This window comes from Symphalangus syndactylus, chromosome 11 (genome assembly GCF_028878055.3).
Source record: "Symphalangus syndactylus isolate Jambi chromosome 11, NHGRI_mSymSyn1-v2.1_pri, whole genome shotgun sequence".
Lineage (NCBI taxonomy): Eukaryota > Metazoa > Chordata > Mammalia > Primates > Hylobatidae > Symphalangus > Symphalangus syndactylus.
Genome location: NC_072433.2, coordinates 46,971,673 through 46,987,728, shown reverse-complemented (window position 1 = coordinate 46,987,728; position 16,056 = coordinate 46,971,673). Strand labels below are relative to the sequence as shown.

The following is a 16,056-nucleotide window of genomic DNA, read 5'->3' as shown; positions in this document are numbered from 1 at the left end:
CATTTTCACAATATTGATTCTTCCTATCCATGAGCATGGAATGTTTTTACATTTGTTTCTGTCCTCTCTTATTTTCTTGAGCAGTGGTTTGTAGTTCTCCTTGAAGAGGTCCTTCACTCTCCTTGTTAGCTGTATTCCTAGGTATTTTATTCTCTTTGTAGCAATTGTGAATGGGAGTTCATTCATGATTTGGCCCTCTGCTTGTCTATTGTTGGTGTATAGGAATGCCTGTGATTTCTGCACATTGATTTTGTATCCTAAGACTTTGTTGAAGTTGCTTATCAGCTTAAGAAACTTTTGGGCTGAGATGACGATGAGGTTTTCTAGATATAGGCTCATGTCATCTGTAAACAGACACAGTCTGACTTTCTCTCTTCCTATATGAATACCCTTTATTTCTTTCTCTTGCCTGATTGCCCTGGCCAGAACCTCCAATATTATGTTGAATAGGAGTGGTGAGAGACAGCACCCTTGTCTAGTGCCAGTTTTCAACGGAATGCTTCCAGCTTTTGCCCATTCAGTATGATATTGGCTGTGGGTTTGTCATAAAAGGCTCTTTTTTTTTTTAATATATTCCATCAATACCTAGTTTATCAAGAGTTTTTAGCATGAAGGGGTGTTGAATTTTATCAAAGGCCTTTTCTGCATCTATTGAGATAATCATGTGGTTTTCGTCATCGGTTGTTTCCCCATTTTCAGGCTTAAATAACATAGCAGAAAATCTGGAAAACATCCAGTTTCTTAAAATGATGCTCTGAAAATGTAGTTGAATTTGATATTCAGTCAGGAGTTTCCAACAGACGTTGCTTGTACAATAAACTTACGCAGTGAATCTGCCATTGAGATACAGGAGGCTTTAAATCAGATTTAAATCTTGTCATGCCTAAATAAATGTGCTAATATTTTCTGTCGGTCTCTAGTGCGGCTGTTAAAACATTTGGGCTCTGTAGACCAAATGAGACTTCTAAATTCCATATAAGTTCTGTGTTCTAATTCTTATTATTTTCTGCTTTTCTAATTAGAAAACAGGCATTGGCTTTTGTAAAGGTGAATATCAAGATTTACTGATTCTAAATACAACTTTCAGAACAATCAATTTTGAATCTCAAAGCACCAAGTCAATACATGTCACAGATTCTGAATGCTTTCAGTAGTAGCACAGGAAAACTTCAGAATTTTGCATATGTAACATTTAAGCAGGAAGCTAACACTCAGAAAACACATTTGCAAGTAATGTTTGATTTCAACTAGGATAGCAGTTTTCTGGTAACTTTGCTCAGCTAATCAGATTTTTAAAAAAATTCTTAAAACTACAACACAGTTTACTTTCCTACAAATTTCAGCAAACAAAAATTTTAAGTCTTTTTTTTTCCCTTTCTTTAATTTCCAGTTTCCCCAGTTATGAAGTGTCAGTTCTCAATTCCCTCTCCATGGGCTTCATGTTTAAGTTTTTTTCAGGCATAAGTTTTACAAATTAGCTTCACTCTTCATGACTATCTTTTCATAAACTCTCTTAACATATTGAGTCAAGTAGTTTAATTCTATTCTTTTTCAATCCCCCTCCTTAGTTCTTTAGGGTCCACCTGTGTCCCACTCATCTCAGTTTTGCCAACTAATATCCATACAATTTCTTATGCAAGATCTCGGCACTGTACCTCAATGTTACGAGAAATGTGACCGACAGCAGATTTTTCCATGTGCTCATACATCCATTCGATTTCAATTGACTCAATACTGAAGCCACTTATCTTTCTTACATCCTTTCAAAACTCTACAAATAAGCTGCATTTTTTATGTGACAAATCTATCTTCTCAGGTGAAACTCCAGTAAGATTGATCAGAAAAACAACTCTCTTTGGGGCAAGGGCTCAAACTCATGGGCCTTTTTTTTTTTTTCTATTTAGGAAAGAAAGAAAGAAAATTTAAATGTTTAATCTACTTTCTACTTTTATTAAAGTTTAAGTAAACTGGGCAACTAAATGTGTATAATGGTAGGTACCATAGATTCTCTTCCATTCTACCTCTAAATCAATTAAATGAAAACACTCAGGAGTTTGAAGCTCAATCTTGTGAACCTAGGAACAAAGAATGTCCAGATACGTTCATTAATTCAGAAATAAAATTTAATGACTCTTAATGTTATTTTTACTAGTAGAAAGTAGGTTAACAGTCCTTAAATTTAACGTATTTCTTTTTCTTTTTCTTTTTTTTTTTTTTGAGATGGAGTCTCGCTCTGTCACCCAGGCTGGTGTGCAGTGGCAAGATTTCAGCTCACTGCAACCTCTGTATCCTGATTCAAGCAATTCTCATGCCTCAGCCTCCTCAGTAGCTGGGTTTAAAGGCATGCACCATCATGCCTGGCTAATTTTTGTATTTTTAGTGGAGACAGGGTTTTCACCATGTTGGCTGGTCTGGTCTTGAACTCCTGACCTCAAGTGATCCACCTGCCTCAGCCTCCCGAAGTGCTGAGATTTCAGGTGTGAGCTACTGTGCTGAGCCTAAATTTAACATATTTTTGAACAATCAGACATGTCCTATTTTTAGCAGGAGCTCGAAGAAAATGTTTGATAAGATACAGATTTATTATATTTTAGTCCAACCCCTATATTTAGCAAATACAAAACCACAGTCACGTTTACAATGTAAAAACTGTAGAATAGCTCTGTATACTAAAATATTATTAATAATGCAGTTTTTGAGAACCAAAATATCAGCTGGCTGACTTTGCTTTTATGATGTATATTAACATCTTTTAGCATGACAATACCACTAAGAAGTTCACCATTCTTTCAATATCTTTTGATTTCCAGTATGCATTACTAGTTGGCAAATTTATTTTAATGGCAGTATGGTAAGAATTCAGTCCAAAGAGCAAAGATTCATTTTGATGAACTATTTGATCATTAAAACATGCAGTGGCAAATTTTCAATTCATAAACTATTTTTATCATTCAGTGAGGATTACTATTGTAGTTGGCATAATCATGAGAACTTTTTCCTGCTTGATTAAAAGTATTTACCATTACCATTAGATTGGCTATGACATGCAAGAGGTCCATAACCCTGCCAAGGATGTGGCATTCACCTCCCCAGCATGCTCCATTCGTATATTAATGGCTGCTCTTGATTAAGCTTGAACATGGAACACAACACACTTCAGAACATGTGTCTCAATAGAGCTTCCTACACCTTCCCCACTAGCTAATCAGACACGGGTCATCATTGTTTGGCTTCACTTCTCCTTCCAGCAGCAGATTCATCACCGCCTTTGTCAAATAGCTGCATGTTCCTCTTTTTCCCAGGGGAGGAGTGTTGTAAAAGGAAGTCATGTCATCCTACAAAGGAAAACAGTAAGCAAGGCATTTGATCTTCTGTTTGTAAAGAGTTGACAGGTAAAATCAGTGTCAGCTTAGGGGGAAAAATAAATTCACATAAAGATTTCCTTATGGAAAATATGAGATTCCTGAGCTTTTCTTTCATTTTCCTGAGGTGTATATAAAACAAAGACAGATATTTTCAGTATTCTCTCCTTTGTTGATAATTTTTATTTACTTAGAGAACCGCTTTACAGTTGAACATAAAATATTAAACAGAGAACCTGGAAGGGCCTATCTTAGGCAGTACACAGCACCAATGTAGCCTGCCACTGCATTCTATTGTCCCCAGAATTTAATTTTATAGGCTTCTGGAGTCTATGCCTCCTCTCTGATAAAACATTTTTATGCTAACCATATAAAGGAAATTTATCTCTTTCTAGATCTCTTTTTTGTCAGAACTTCACAGCTGAATTGACTAGTAATTAACTAAAAAGTAACATTAATTCCTCAAAAAAGGCAGATTGCCCCTCAAGTATCCTATTTTGCACCTGTGAATCTGTTTTATAAAGTAAATGAAAAGAGATTAGGGATATTTTAAAGAATTGAGACAATGAAAAAATTCTCAAAAAAAAAAAAATAGCTGTGCACTTACTTGTTTTTCAATTTCCTTCAGCCGACTCTGATCTTTTTGAAATTCATTAAATGCTTCTTTGACCAGTCTGTCTAGATCTACTTTGTCTTGAAATTCTAGCTCAGGGTTTCTTTCCAGTACAATGGATACAACCATAAGTAACTAGAAGAGACAGACATTGAAAGCCAACTATATGAACCATAATAGTGACATGTTTTCACTCTTTGATCAGATGGATGGGTGATCCAAAGGATATTCTATATGAGAGGCTCAAGGATCACGTATGGAAGGAATCTTCCTAATTTTGCAAGTTATTTGCGTAAGTTCTGTTTGGAAAGTGCACCTTTCTTTTTTCATTGTGTGTATCCCTAGAAATGTTTTTTAGTCAGTTAAATAAAACCATTAACTTAGAAAAATGACTTTCCTAACCCATCGTGTACATAATACATGATACCCTATTCACCCAAAGTGTCTGAACTCTTTCTGGGCCTTTGGGTGTCAATCCTTGCTGGCAAGACACCAAAACACTGTCTGTGGAGAGAGGGGTCAGGGACCAAAGCCAGAGAAGCCAGGTAGGTTCAATGGAGACTCTGGACCTAGGTTCAGGATCAAACGACCTGGAGCCCAGGACCCAAATGAGTATAAGTCTGTGATGCTGCAGTCAAGGGATGGCCATGTTTAAAAAAAATATGTTTAACTCTGACCCCTGTGACAAAAGTCCTGTTTGGTCTGTATAAACTGTCGTAGTTTAATGAATCACCCTATTGCTTGGCCATCACATACACCTATCCTAAGTGGTAATGTTCATTTTAGATGCTAAATTCCTATAAGCAAAAATAGTATCTGCATAGGCAATAATTGGTAAAGGCTCTCTGATGATGTTTGTGGCTCCTAATTTGTACACTGAACAGGAAACACGCCTCATAGTTCCCAATTTTGGATTCTTATTGACTGCATTTTATCTAGATGCTTCGAAAACAGAACCTGAAAGAACCAAAGGAAACACAGTAAAATCCAGGGGTCACAATGTGGGAAACCTTAGGGCAGGCCTTTAGCATGAGAATATGAAGTTTTGCTGTAGGTCTAAAGGAAAATGTCTTCTGCAAAGGGAATGACCTCACTGTGGTCAACAAGAAGGATCTCTATGTCCACTGTATGTCCCAGATGCTGGGTACTAGACATGAAAGGCATTCATGTGTCTAATAATCCCGTCTTTTCCCGACCCAGTCTGCTTCATGCTGTGAAAATGATTGGCTGATACTGTTCCACATCCTGGGACATCAAAGAAGAGGCTAAATCTACTCAGCTCTGACTGCAGCTCCAGACATGCTAGATTTTAATAGGTGCCATGTCCAGGCTGGCAGTCACACAGAGCTTCTGTAGCAATAAGACATATTATCTACCCTTGAGAAACACAAAAGTCGGATGGATACATTCCCGGGGAAAGAGACAAAGTGTGGATGAGCTAAATATTAAACTCATCAATTGGTGGCTTCTCTATGTATTTGGGGTGATGTTTAACATGACAAAAGGGCACATGTGTTCTGTTAATTTTACATGTAACTTTATACAGGGCAGTGATACAGCATGCAATGACATGTCTTCTCTGCACATAGAGATGTCTAGAAAGATGTCCCTCAAAATATTAACAGCAATGATCTCTTGCTAGTGAGTGTGGGGAAAACTTACGTTCTTTTCTATAATTTTCTAAACTGCTGAAACTTTCTACAATAGTTGTGCTTATTTCTGTGAATAGAAAAAAAAGAAAAGAATGCAAATAGAAAAAGGTCACTTCCTGTACTTTTATGATGTGGCTGATACACTCGATGCTGAGGGGTGATTGTGTGGCTGAAAAGCAGGGGTCGGTTCTCCCTTCCTGGAGGAGCCTGAGGTATCTGAATTGCTCGTGTGCCTTGCCTTGGGTCAGGGGTGGCCATCTTCTTGAGGACTCGGCTGGGAGAGATCAGGGTTCCAGAAAGAACAGGGTTCTGGGTCTCACAGGAGAGATCAGGGTTCCGGAAAGAATAGGATTCTGGGTCTCATAGGCAGTTTCCCTTATACTAGTTTTCACAGAGCAGAGAGAGGGCATTTCTTCAGCAATCTTCATTTCTTACTACTCACCTCTACAACGATCTGTCTGTACTGTGGCTGGTCAATATTTCCTAACGTGTCTTCAACAAGGAGAGAGAAGTTCATCTCATACATGGTCATATCTGACAGGGTTGGTTGCTGAAAAAAATAACTCCGCATTAACATGCTGAACCTTTATGCTCTGGTTCTCATTTAATAGAAGAATTTCATTTTCTAATCATTAATAGTTTTCAGTTTTTATAAAACCTTGGAGAGCATTTTCAGCTACACAACTGGATTTTATGTATGTCAAACTACTAAAGCCAACCAGCTAACTATTGTGATAAATTAAACCTCCCATTTTTAGTAGTTACCTTCACTATATTAATGTTTTTGAGAAAAAGGACTATATTAGAAGGCCACTTCAATACACAAAACACTGAGACAACAAATAGTGTACATATTGCTTTCAGAATTTACACGAGAAGTTATGCTTGCTGTCAGGCTCCCGCACGGAAGTCAACTGCTATTAAATTTACATCATTTCTGTGGCAGGTCCTTTCTGAGCTGGCAGCATAAAAATGCATACAAACAAGCAAAAACAATATTATGTGCAGAACTGGGAAGGAAACAGGAAAAAAAGCGAAGCTAAAAGAATTTCCTCTACTCTGCCCTTTATCTTTCATTTAAAACAAGAATATTGTGTAGTTTTCCATTCATTTTTTCACAATCAAATGAAAGCAGAAAATAAACTAAAATTCAAATCCAAATCTGGGCATGGGGAATATTCCTCAGAGGATGGAAGGGAAGGCTCTGAACATTAGGCTTGTATGGTGGAAAGCAGATGGGGTGACTAGATCATTACCAGAGAGGCAGAAATGATGAGACATACTTGTTTTCACCTCAATGATAGTTTACAGTGAACTCAATCAGGTTCAGAACCATGTCTATCTACTTACCACTCAAAATGGGACCCAATGTCCTCTTTCAATCAAGTGACAGCAAAGTTGTTCAGTCTGGTATAATAATGCCTTAGTCCTATATTCAATAGATATTCAATACAACTAACTATTGTATTTCATAGTCAATATAATCCAACATATTATTAATGTTTACAGGTAGTACCTAATTTGGGGAAAATAAAGCCCCATTGCTAAACACAGTTATAATTGGCTAGATCTCTAGCAATGGGCTTATTGGGGTTACAGAAGGAAAGGAAGACCCCTTCTTGGTTTCACATTAATTTTTTCTTTTTTTTTTCTTTTTTTTTTTTTTTTATTATACTTTAGGGTTTTAGGGTACATGTGCACAATGTGCAGGTTTGTTACATATGTATCCATGTGCCATGTTGATTTCCTGCACCCATTAACTCGTCATTTAGCATTAGGTGTATCTCCTAATGCTGTCCCTCCCCCCTCCCCCCACCCCACAACAGTCCCCGGAGCGTGATGTTCCCCTTCCTGTGTCCATGAGTTCTCATTGTTCAATTCCCACCTATGAGTGAGAACATGCGGTGTTTGGTTTTTTGTCCTTGCGATAGTTTACTGAGAATGATGTTTTCCAGTTTCATCCATGTCCCTACAAAGGACACGAACTCATCATTTTTTATGGCTGCATAGTATTCCATGGTGTATATGTGCCACATTTTCTTAATCCAGTCTATCGTTGTTGGACATTTGGGTTGGTTCCAACTCTTTGCTATCGTGAATAGTGCCGCAGTAAACATACGTGTGCATGTGTCTTTATAGCAGCATGATTTATAGTCCTTTGGGTATATACCCAGTAATGGGATGGCTGGGTCAAACGGTATTTCTAGTTCTAGATCCCTGAGGAATCGCCACACTGACTTCCACAATGGTTGAACTAGTTTACAGTCCCACCAACAGTGTAAAAGTGTTCCTATTTCTCCACATCCTCTCCAGCACCTGTTGTTTCCTGATTTTTTAATGATGGCCATTCTAACTGGTGTGAGATGGTATCTCACTGTGGTTTTGATTTGCATTTCTCTGATGGCCAGTGATGAGGAGCATTTCTTCATGTGTTTTTTGGCTGCATAAATGTCTTCTTTTGAGAAGTGTCTGTTCATGTCCTCTGCTCACTTTTTGATGGGGTTGTTTGTTTTTTTCTTGTAAATTTGTTTGAGTTCATTGTAGATTCTGGATATTAGCCCTTTGTCAGATGAGTAGGTTGCAAAAATTTTCTCCCATTGTGTAGGTTGCCTGTTCACTCTGATGATAGTTTCTTTTGCTGTGCAGAAGCTCTTTAGTTTAATGAGATCCCATTTGTCGATTTTGGCTTTTGTTGCCATTGCTTTTGGTGTTTTAGACATGAAGTCCTTGCCCACGCCTATGTCCTGAATGGTATTAATATATCTCTTTAAAAAAGTCAACCTAGCCACGGTGCAACTAGAGAAGAGATACCAAGCTTGCCTTATTTCCTACTCTTCTGAAAGGACTAAGGGTAAGTAGTGTAGCAGAGAAGTTAAGAGAAAAGGCTCAGCAGCTACACTGCCAGGGGTCAAGCCCTGGGGCAGCTACTTACTAGATGTGACCTTGAGGAAATCATTTAGCTGTGTTTCAGTGTCCTCTTCTGTCAAACTGGAATACTAATAACAAAGCATCTGCCTCAAAAAATTGTCTAACGGATTAAATGAGCACTTAGAAAAAAAGAGCCCGCATCGCCAAGTCAATCCTAAGCCAAAAGAACAAAGCTGGAGGCATCACGCTTCCTGACTTCAAACTATACTACAAGGCTACAGTAACCAAAACAGCATGGTACTGGTACCACAACAGAGACATAGATCAATGGATCAGAACAGAGCCCTCAGAAATAATGCTGCATATCTACAACTATCTGATCTTTGACAAACCTGACAAAAACAAGCAATGGGAAAAGGATTCCCTATTTAATAAATGGTGCTGGGAAAACTGGCTAGCCATATGTAGAAAGCTGAAACTGGATCCCTTCCTTACACCTTATACAAAAATTAATTCAAGATGGATGAAACACTTACATGTTAGACCTAAAACCATAAAAACCCTAGAAGAAAACCTAGGCAATACCATTCAGGACATAGGCATGGGCAAGGACTTCATGTCTAAAACACCAAAAGCAATGGCAACAAAAGCCAAAATTGACAAATGGGATCTAATTAAACTAAAGAGCTTCTGCACAGCAAAAGAAACTACCATCAGAGTGAACAGGGAACCTACAAAATGGGAGAAAATTTTCACAACCTACTCATCTGACAAAGGGCTAATATCCAGAATCTACAGTGAACTCAAACAAATTTACAAGAAAAAAAAACAAACAACCCCGTCAAAAAGTGGGCGAAGGACATGAACAGACACTTCTCAGAAGAAGACATTTATGCAGCCAAAAAACACATGAAAAAATGCTCATCATCACTAGCCATCAGAGAAATGCAAATCAAAACCACAATGAGATACCATCTTACACCAGTTAGAATGGCCATCATTAAAAAGTCAGGAAACAACAGGTGCTGGAAAGGATGTGGACAAATAGGAACACTTTTACACTGTTGGTGGGACTGTAAACTAGTTCAACCATTGTGGAAGTCAGTGGTGGCGATTCCTCAGGGATCTAGAACTAGAAATACCATTTGACCCAGCCATCCCATTACTGGGTATATACCCAAAGGACTATAAATCATGCTGCTATAAAGACACATGCACACGTATGTTTATTGCGGCACTATTCACAATAGCAAAGAGTTGGAACCAACCCAAATGTCCAACAACGATAGACTGGATTAAGAAAATGTGGCACATATATACCATGGAATACTATGCAGCCGTAAAAAATGATGAGTTCATGTCCTTTGTAGGGACATGGATGAAACGGGAAACCATCATTCTCAGTAAACTATCGCAAGGACAAAAAACCAAACACTGCATGTTCTCACTCATAGGTGGGAATTGAACAATGAGAACACATGGACACAGGAAGGGGAACATCACACTCGGGGACTGTTGTGGGGTGGGGGGAGGGGGGAGGGACAGCATTAGGAGATATACCTAATGCTAAATGACGAGTTAATGGGTGCAGCACACCAACATGGCACATGGATATATATGTAACAAACCTGCATATTGTGCACATGTACCCTAAAACTTAAAGTATAATAATAATATTAAAAAAAAAACAAAAACAAAAACAAAGCTTACTTGGGGCATGAAAGAGGGAGATCTTAATATGCATAACTTTTTTCACTTAGTTTACTGTGAATTTTTTCATATCTATTTATCTATCCATCCTTCTATATATACATGTACATACACGTTTTAATGGTTCATAATAGTCCACTGCATTAATTAAAATATTTAACCAAAAAAAAAAAAAAAGAAAAGTGCTTGGTGCATAAAAATACTTAACATGTATTTATTGTCATTATTGTTATTTTTGGCAAAGACAGGATATTAGCAAAGCAAGGATACTACATGTTAAGTGGCCCAGGCTGCCAGACAATTAAGTGAAAATCTGGTAAGTATTAGTGGGGGCTGAGAAAGAAGCTAACAAGTGGTCGTGAGCGTGTACTGCCCAGGTAGGCAGACAGGAGGCCTTGCCAGAGGGTTTGAACTCCAGCAATGAGGCGCTGCTCTCTGCTCTCAAGAGATGGTGCTGCTCCTGAACAGTAATCATAGGGCACCCAGGAGAGGGCTGGGCCCTGCACTGACAGTCAAATGAAACTACTTGCAGTCTGTGAACAGTATAAATACTTTTTAAAAGTTTTTATGCATTTTTTTAATAAGTAATATATTCACAGCATTCAGACTTTGAAAGGTTTAAAAGGGTTCCAGGGAAGAGCCCACACCATCCTCCCAGTCACACAGTTCCTTTTACCAAACATTAAGAAAAGAATACTACCAATTTCCTATGGTTCCTTACAGAGACACTCTTAGGTAGATACAAGCAAAATGAGTGTGGGTCTGTACCTTTGAGAATACTTTATTTGTATAAAGAGCTACATCAAAATTTATTTGGTTGAGATTTCAACACTAAAAACAATTACAGTACTCTATTTCCAAAAAGCTAATCCTTCTCTTTTGTGTATAAGTAGAATGACTTAGATGCCAGGATTAAATAATCACATCAAAGAAGCAGGCCAGTGTATACCACATGGGAAACCATCAGAAGGAGAGGGCACTAACTCACTTGGACCACAGGTAAGGTACACCTGGAGTGAAGTAAGTGATTGTCTGTCCAATGACCTAAAAAGTTACTGCATTTTTCACATTCAACACAATTCCTAAGTGGTGATTTCCTCATCCACAGCACTACTAGGCTCCGTTGTTTCTTAGGTCTGCTCTGGTTCTGTCTTTCCAATGCATGCTTTACTGTTTGTGAGGCCCCCCAACACTGACCCACCACCACTTGGGGTAGTGAAGGGGTACCCACGCTTAAAGTAAAGCCAATATAGGAAACCCTAAGCTGATAAGTAAACAAAGGAAGGACAGCTTGCGCAGCAAGAGGTTTGGCTACGTGGTTTTTAAAAAGGGAATATCCTCAAAATATCTAAAATATGACAATACCAACAATTTTTTTTTATTAAATACGACTTTCAGCAATATATCCATTTGGTAAAGTGAGCCTTTTCTGCCTACAGGGACACTAAATTTGAAAAATAAAAGTAACTCAGATTGGGGGAAAAAATTTTCAATCCAATTGATTAGACGTCTTATTTTCTAGTATTTCATTCCTTCTTTGAAAATACCCTTAGAACACTGAAAAGGAGAAAAGTTATTTGCAGTGCAAGAGGAAAGGATTCACTACCCTTTGCGAAGTCTCCTTTCTTTACGTGAACATGGTGGGGCTTTACCTGAGGCAAATGCTTCCCAGCAACAATGATCCCATTGGGCGTGCGCTCCAGAATCTGCCACACTCGGTCATAGAACCCGGTGGGAGTTCTATTCAAAGACCCATCGATCTGACGCCTGTTCAGCCAACATCTGTAACAAAAGGCAAATGTCTCAGAGTTGAAGAACAAGCTTGTTCTGGTAGACAGCAGGGCTTTCAATATGAACTAATTGTTCCGATACGGTAAGCAATAAAAGACAAAGCCCATCAATGATGCATATCTCCGTGTGTTACAGAGGCTAGTAAATATTTCATAATGAAAACAGGGCTGGCAGGACAGGAGGAAGTCTCCAAGATTCTAAAAAATTTAACGGACAAAATGTTATTCTGTAAGTAAGCTATGAATTGCTTACTACACGGTCAAATGATTTTCAGTATACAAAGCAGCTCCCCTTAAAAATGCAGTAGCTGTGAATTTCATAACAACTTTATGTTGTTTTCACATATAATAAAATGTAAGCTCCATGAAGGCATGGAAATCATATAATTTGATCACTCCTATACACCTCTCCCAGCAAGGTGCTTAGTAAACACTTAAAAAGTGAATGAATAAGTGATGTTCAAAAAAGCATTTTATATAGAATAAAATTACCTTATTTTAAACCTTATAGAAGTTTGCTATTTAAACATAGCTAAAGTTCTCTTGCTGAAAAAAGATATAAAATCTTACATTATAATAACAGAATGTAGTGGTACACCAAAATTTTAGATCTTTTATTTTCATGGATTAAGCATTTAAGTATTAAATCTTAAAGATATAATACATCATTCACAAACTGCTAAAAAGTATTCTTGCAAAAGCTGAAGAAAGGACAGATACATTTATTTATTTATTTATTTATTTATTTATTTACTTATTTATTTATTTGACAAGGTATTGCTGTGTCACCCAGGCTGGAGTGCAATGGCTCGATCATAGCTCACTGCAACCTCTAACTCCTGGGCTCAAGCGATCCTCCCACCTCAGCCTTTCCAGTGGCTAAGATTACAGGCATGCACTACCATGTCTGGTTAAGTTTTAAATTTTTTGTTGAGATGGGGTCTGGCTATGTTGTCCAGGCTGGTCTTGAGCTCCTGGCCTCAAGTAATCCTCCTGCCTTGGCCTCCCAAAGTGCTGGGATTATAGGCATGAACCACGGCACACAGCCCAGATACACGTTTTTTACACCTAGTATTTTAAAAGACAGCAGAGTGAAATCTATACTCGATTACAAGGGAAATAGGTCATGACCAACACTATTTCTAGGTATGAAAATAGCTATGCAGGATACAGTAAACAGAAAAAGCCATTTTTGCTCTGGAGAAAGAGGGCCAATGAAAATTTATCACTACATAGGTAAGAGGGGCATCTATTTTTGGATACATAAAATTTCTTTTAATAGGCACAGGCTTGCATTGCTGGGTTTAGTGTTTCACCAGAGTGACAAAGCTCAAAGGTCTAAGGGTTCCTTGGTGATGTTTTACTTTAGATAACTGGATACCCCACTGCCTGCATTTTATTTTCCCCTCATTCCCTTTGTTTGGCAATTAAAAAACATGTTTTTGGAGTCATATGAAGTTATGATTAATACTTTAAAATGGAGATACTTGGTAGGACAACAGAAAAAGTAGAAACGTGAGAATACTCACAATGGAGGTAGAAAATTATTTTGAAAGATCCTTTTTTTATTTTTTGTCTTTTCATTTTGAAAAATTTCAGACTTACAGAAAAATCATGAATATAAACCATAAAGTTCCTGTATACTCTTTACTTAACTTCCCTTTTCCTTTTCTTTTTTTTTTTTGAGACAGGGTCTCACTCTTATCACTGAGGCTGGAGTGCAGTGGTGCGATCTCGACTCTCTGCAGCCTCAACTTACTGGGTTCAGGTGATCCTCCCACGTCAGCCTCCTGAGTAGCTGGAACTACAGGCATGTGCCACCACACCCAGCTAATTTTTGTGTTTTTTGTAGAGATGGGGTCTTGCCATGTTGCCCAGCCTGGTCTCAAACTCCTGGGCTCAAACAATCTGCCTGCTTCAGCCTCCCAAATTGTTGGGATCACAGGCGTGAGCCATCATGCCTGGCCTTCCTCTACTCTTGTTACCTTACATAACCATAGTATAAAACCAGGGAGTAAACAATGATACAATACTATTAATTAATCTATGGATCTAATTCAAATTTTGTCAATTTTACCACGAATATTCTGGTTTTGATCCAGAATCCATTCCAGAATTGGTGTTTAGTTTCCATGTCTCCTGAGGCTCCTCTAGCAGTTTCTTGGTTGTCCTTTATCTTTCATAACTTTGACACTTTAGAAATGTCAGTTATTTTGTAAGATGTACCTCAATTTGGGTTGGTCTGATGTTTCCTGATGAATAGACTGAGATTATGCATTTTTGGCAAGAGTATCTAGAAGTGATGTTGTGCACTTTTCTTATTTATTTACTTATTTTTATAGAGATGGGGTCTCGGAATGTTGCCCAGGCTAGTCTCAAACTCGTGGGCTCAAAGGACCCTCCTGCCCCAGCCTCCCAAAGTGCTAGGATCACAAGCTTGAGCCACCACGCCCGGCCCATCATGCCCTTTTCAATGCATCATATCAGGGGATATATGATGTTGATGTGTCTTATTACTGGCGATGTTCACCTTAATCTTTTGGTTAAGGTAGAGTCAGCTGGGTTTCTCCACTGTAAAATCACTATTTTCTCCTCTACAATTTAAGCATCTTGAGTGGAAACACGTTGGAATGATGAAACTCTCCATTTTTCATCATACTTCCATGCAATGATGGTTTTTGCCGGCAACAATGATAACTATTATATTTGTCTATTTTTGTCATCCTATCTACACTTATAATTGGAATTCTATTATAAGAAAGGTCTCTTCACTCCCATTTGTCTATTTATATTAGCATAGACTCATGGGTATGTAAGAATGTTTCTTCCCATTTTCCTTTGGGATTTTGGTTGCCTGTCCCTCAATTTTTAAGAATTCTTGGTTATAAGCTCTTTGTGGCATATGTTTTGTTCCAGTTTCTCAGTTATCTTTTGACATTGGTTGTCTACTTTTTGCCATACAAAGTGTTGTTTTTAATTTTCATATAGTCTTATTAACTTTTTCTTTTGTTGTCCTTGGGTTGAGCCATTATTAGGTCTTTCCCATACTAAGGGTAAAAAGGAATTTAACCATGTCTTCTTGTTTTGTATTATTTCATTTTTACATTTAGATTTCTAATTTATTTGGAGTGTATTCTTATGTGTGGTATAAACTACAGGTGTGATTATATCTTTTTGCAAATGGCTATCCAGTTGTCTCATCACTATTTAAAAAGTCCATCCTTGGCCTTTGTCACACATTAAATTTCCATATATACTTGGGGGTCTATTTCTGGACTTTCTATTCTGTTCAACTCTTCTATTTGTCTGTTGTGCACAAATACCACACTGTTTTAATTACAGAGGCTTTATAGTATGTTTTAATGTCTAGCAGGGCAAGTCCTTCTTTTATGTTTTTCTGATTATTCTTATATGTTTGTTTTTCCATATGAAGTTTTGTATTAACTTGTCTTAACCTCATAAAAACAGCTTGTTGAAATGTTATTGGAATTGAATTATATTTACAACTGACATCTTTATAACATGAATGCTCCTATTTAAGAACAAGGATGCCTTTCCATTTATCCAAATCTACTTTTGTGGAAGACAGCTTTTGTAAAAGGCCTAGGCAGATTTTTCTAGGCATATAACTATACCACTTTGGTAAATGCCAGGCACAAACGTACTCAATAAATACTTTCCCAAATACTTACATTAAAGCTATTTCTGTAATAAAAAAGTTCTTCAAGTCAACACAATCCACAAGTATTTGTTTTGTTCTTAGTGTAAACTTAGCGCAAGTCTAGGAAAGGGTTTAGCATTGAAGTCTATTTAGGGAGACAAAGTCACAGGCAACATATTTAAATAATGTTACCAAACCCAATCCTATCTGCCAAAATGCTGGGAGGAGATGGTAAGTGTCACAAAGGTTCAGAAAGGAAACTGACTTCAGAAAGTGGTATGAGGTGTTACATTTTGCACAGAATAATAAAAATGAAGAAATGCTTAAAACTATACTAGAAAAAAAGTATAAAATTCAAATCAATGCAAAATAATAATTGAAGACAGACATTTTGACTGGT

General features: G+C 37.6%; 1 protein-coding gene across 6 annotated transcripts in view; it reads right to left on the bottom strand.

Annotated features, from left to right (window-relative positions):
- Window positions 1-2,105: 2,105 nt before the first annotated feature.
- The window catches only part of PHKB (phosphorylase kinase regulatory subunit beta), a 239,098-nt gene continuing 225,147 nt past the window's right edge, over window positions 2,106-16,056 (bottom strand). For all 6 annotated transcript variants that reach the window (XM_055233310.2, XM_055233313.1, XM_055233309.2 and 3 more), the window contains 4 exons: window positions 11,858-11,987; window positions 6,070-6,177; window positions 3,970-4,110; window positions 2,106-3,335 (listed from right to left, as the gene is read on the bottom strand). In XM_055233310.2, the coding sequence (XP_055089285.1) occupies window positions 3,198-3,335; window positions 3,970-4,110; window positions 6,070-6,177; window positions 11,858-11,987 (517 nt within the window). In that variant the 3' untranslated portion in view covers window positions 2,106-3,197. The remainder of the gene's footprint in view (window positions 3,336-3,969; window positions 4,111-6,069; window positions 6,178-11,857; window positions 11,988-16,056) is intronic.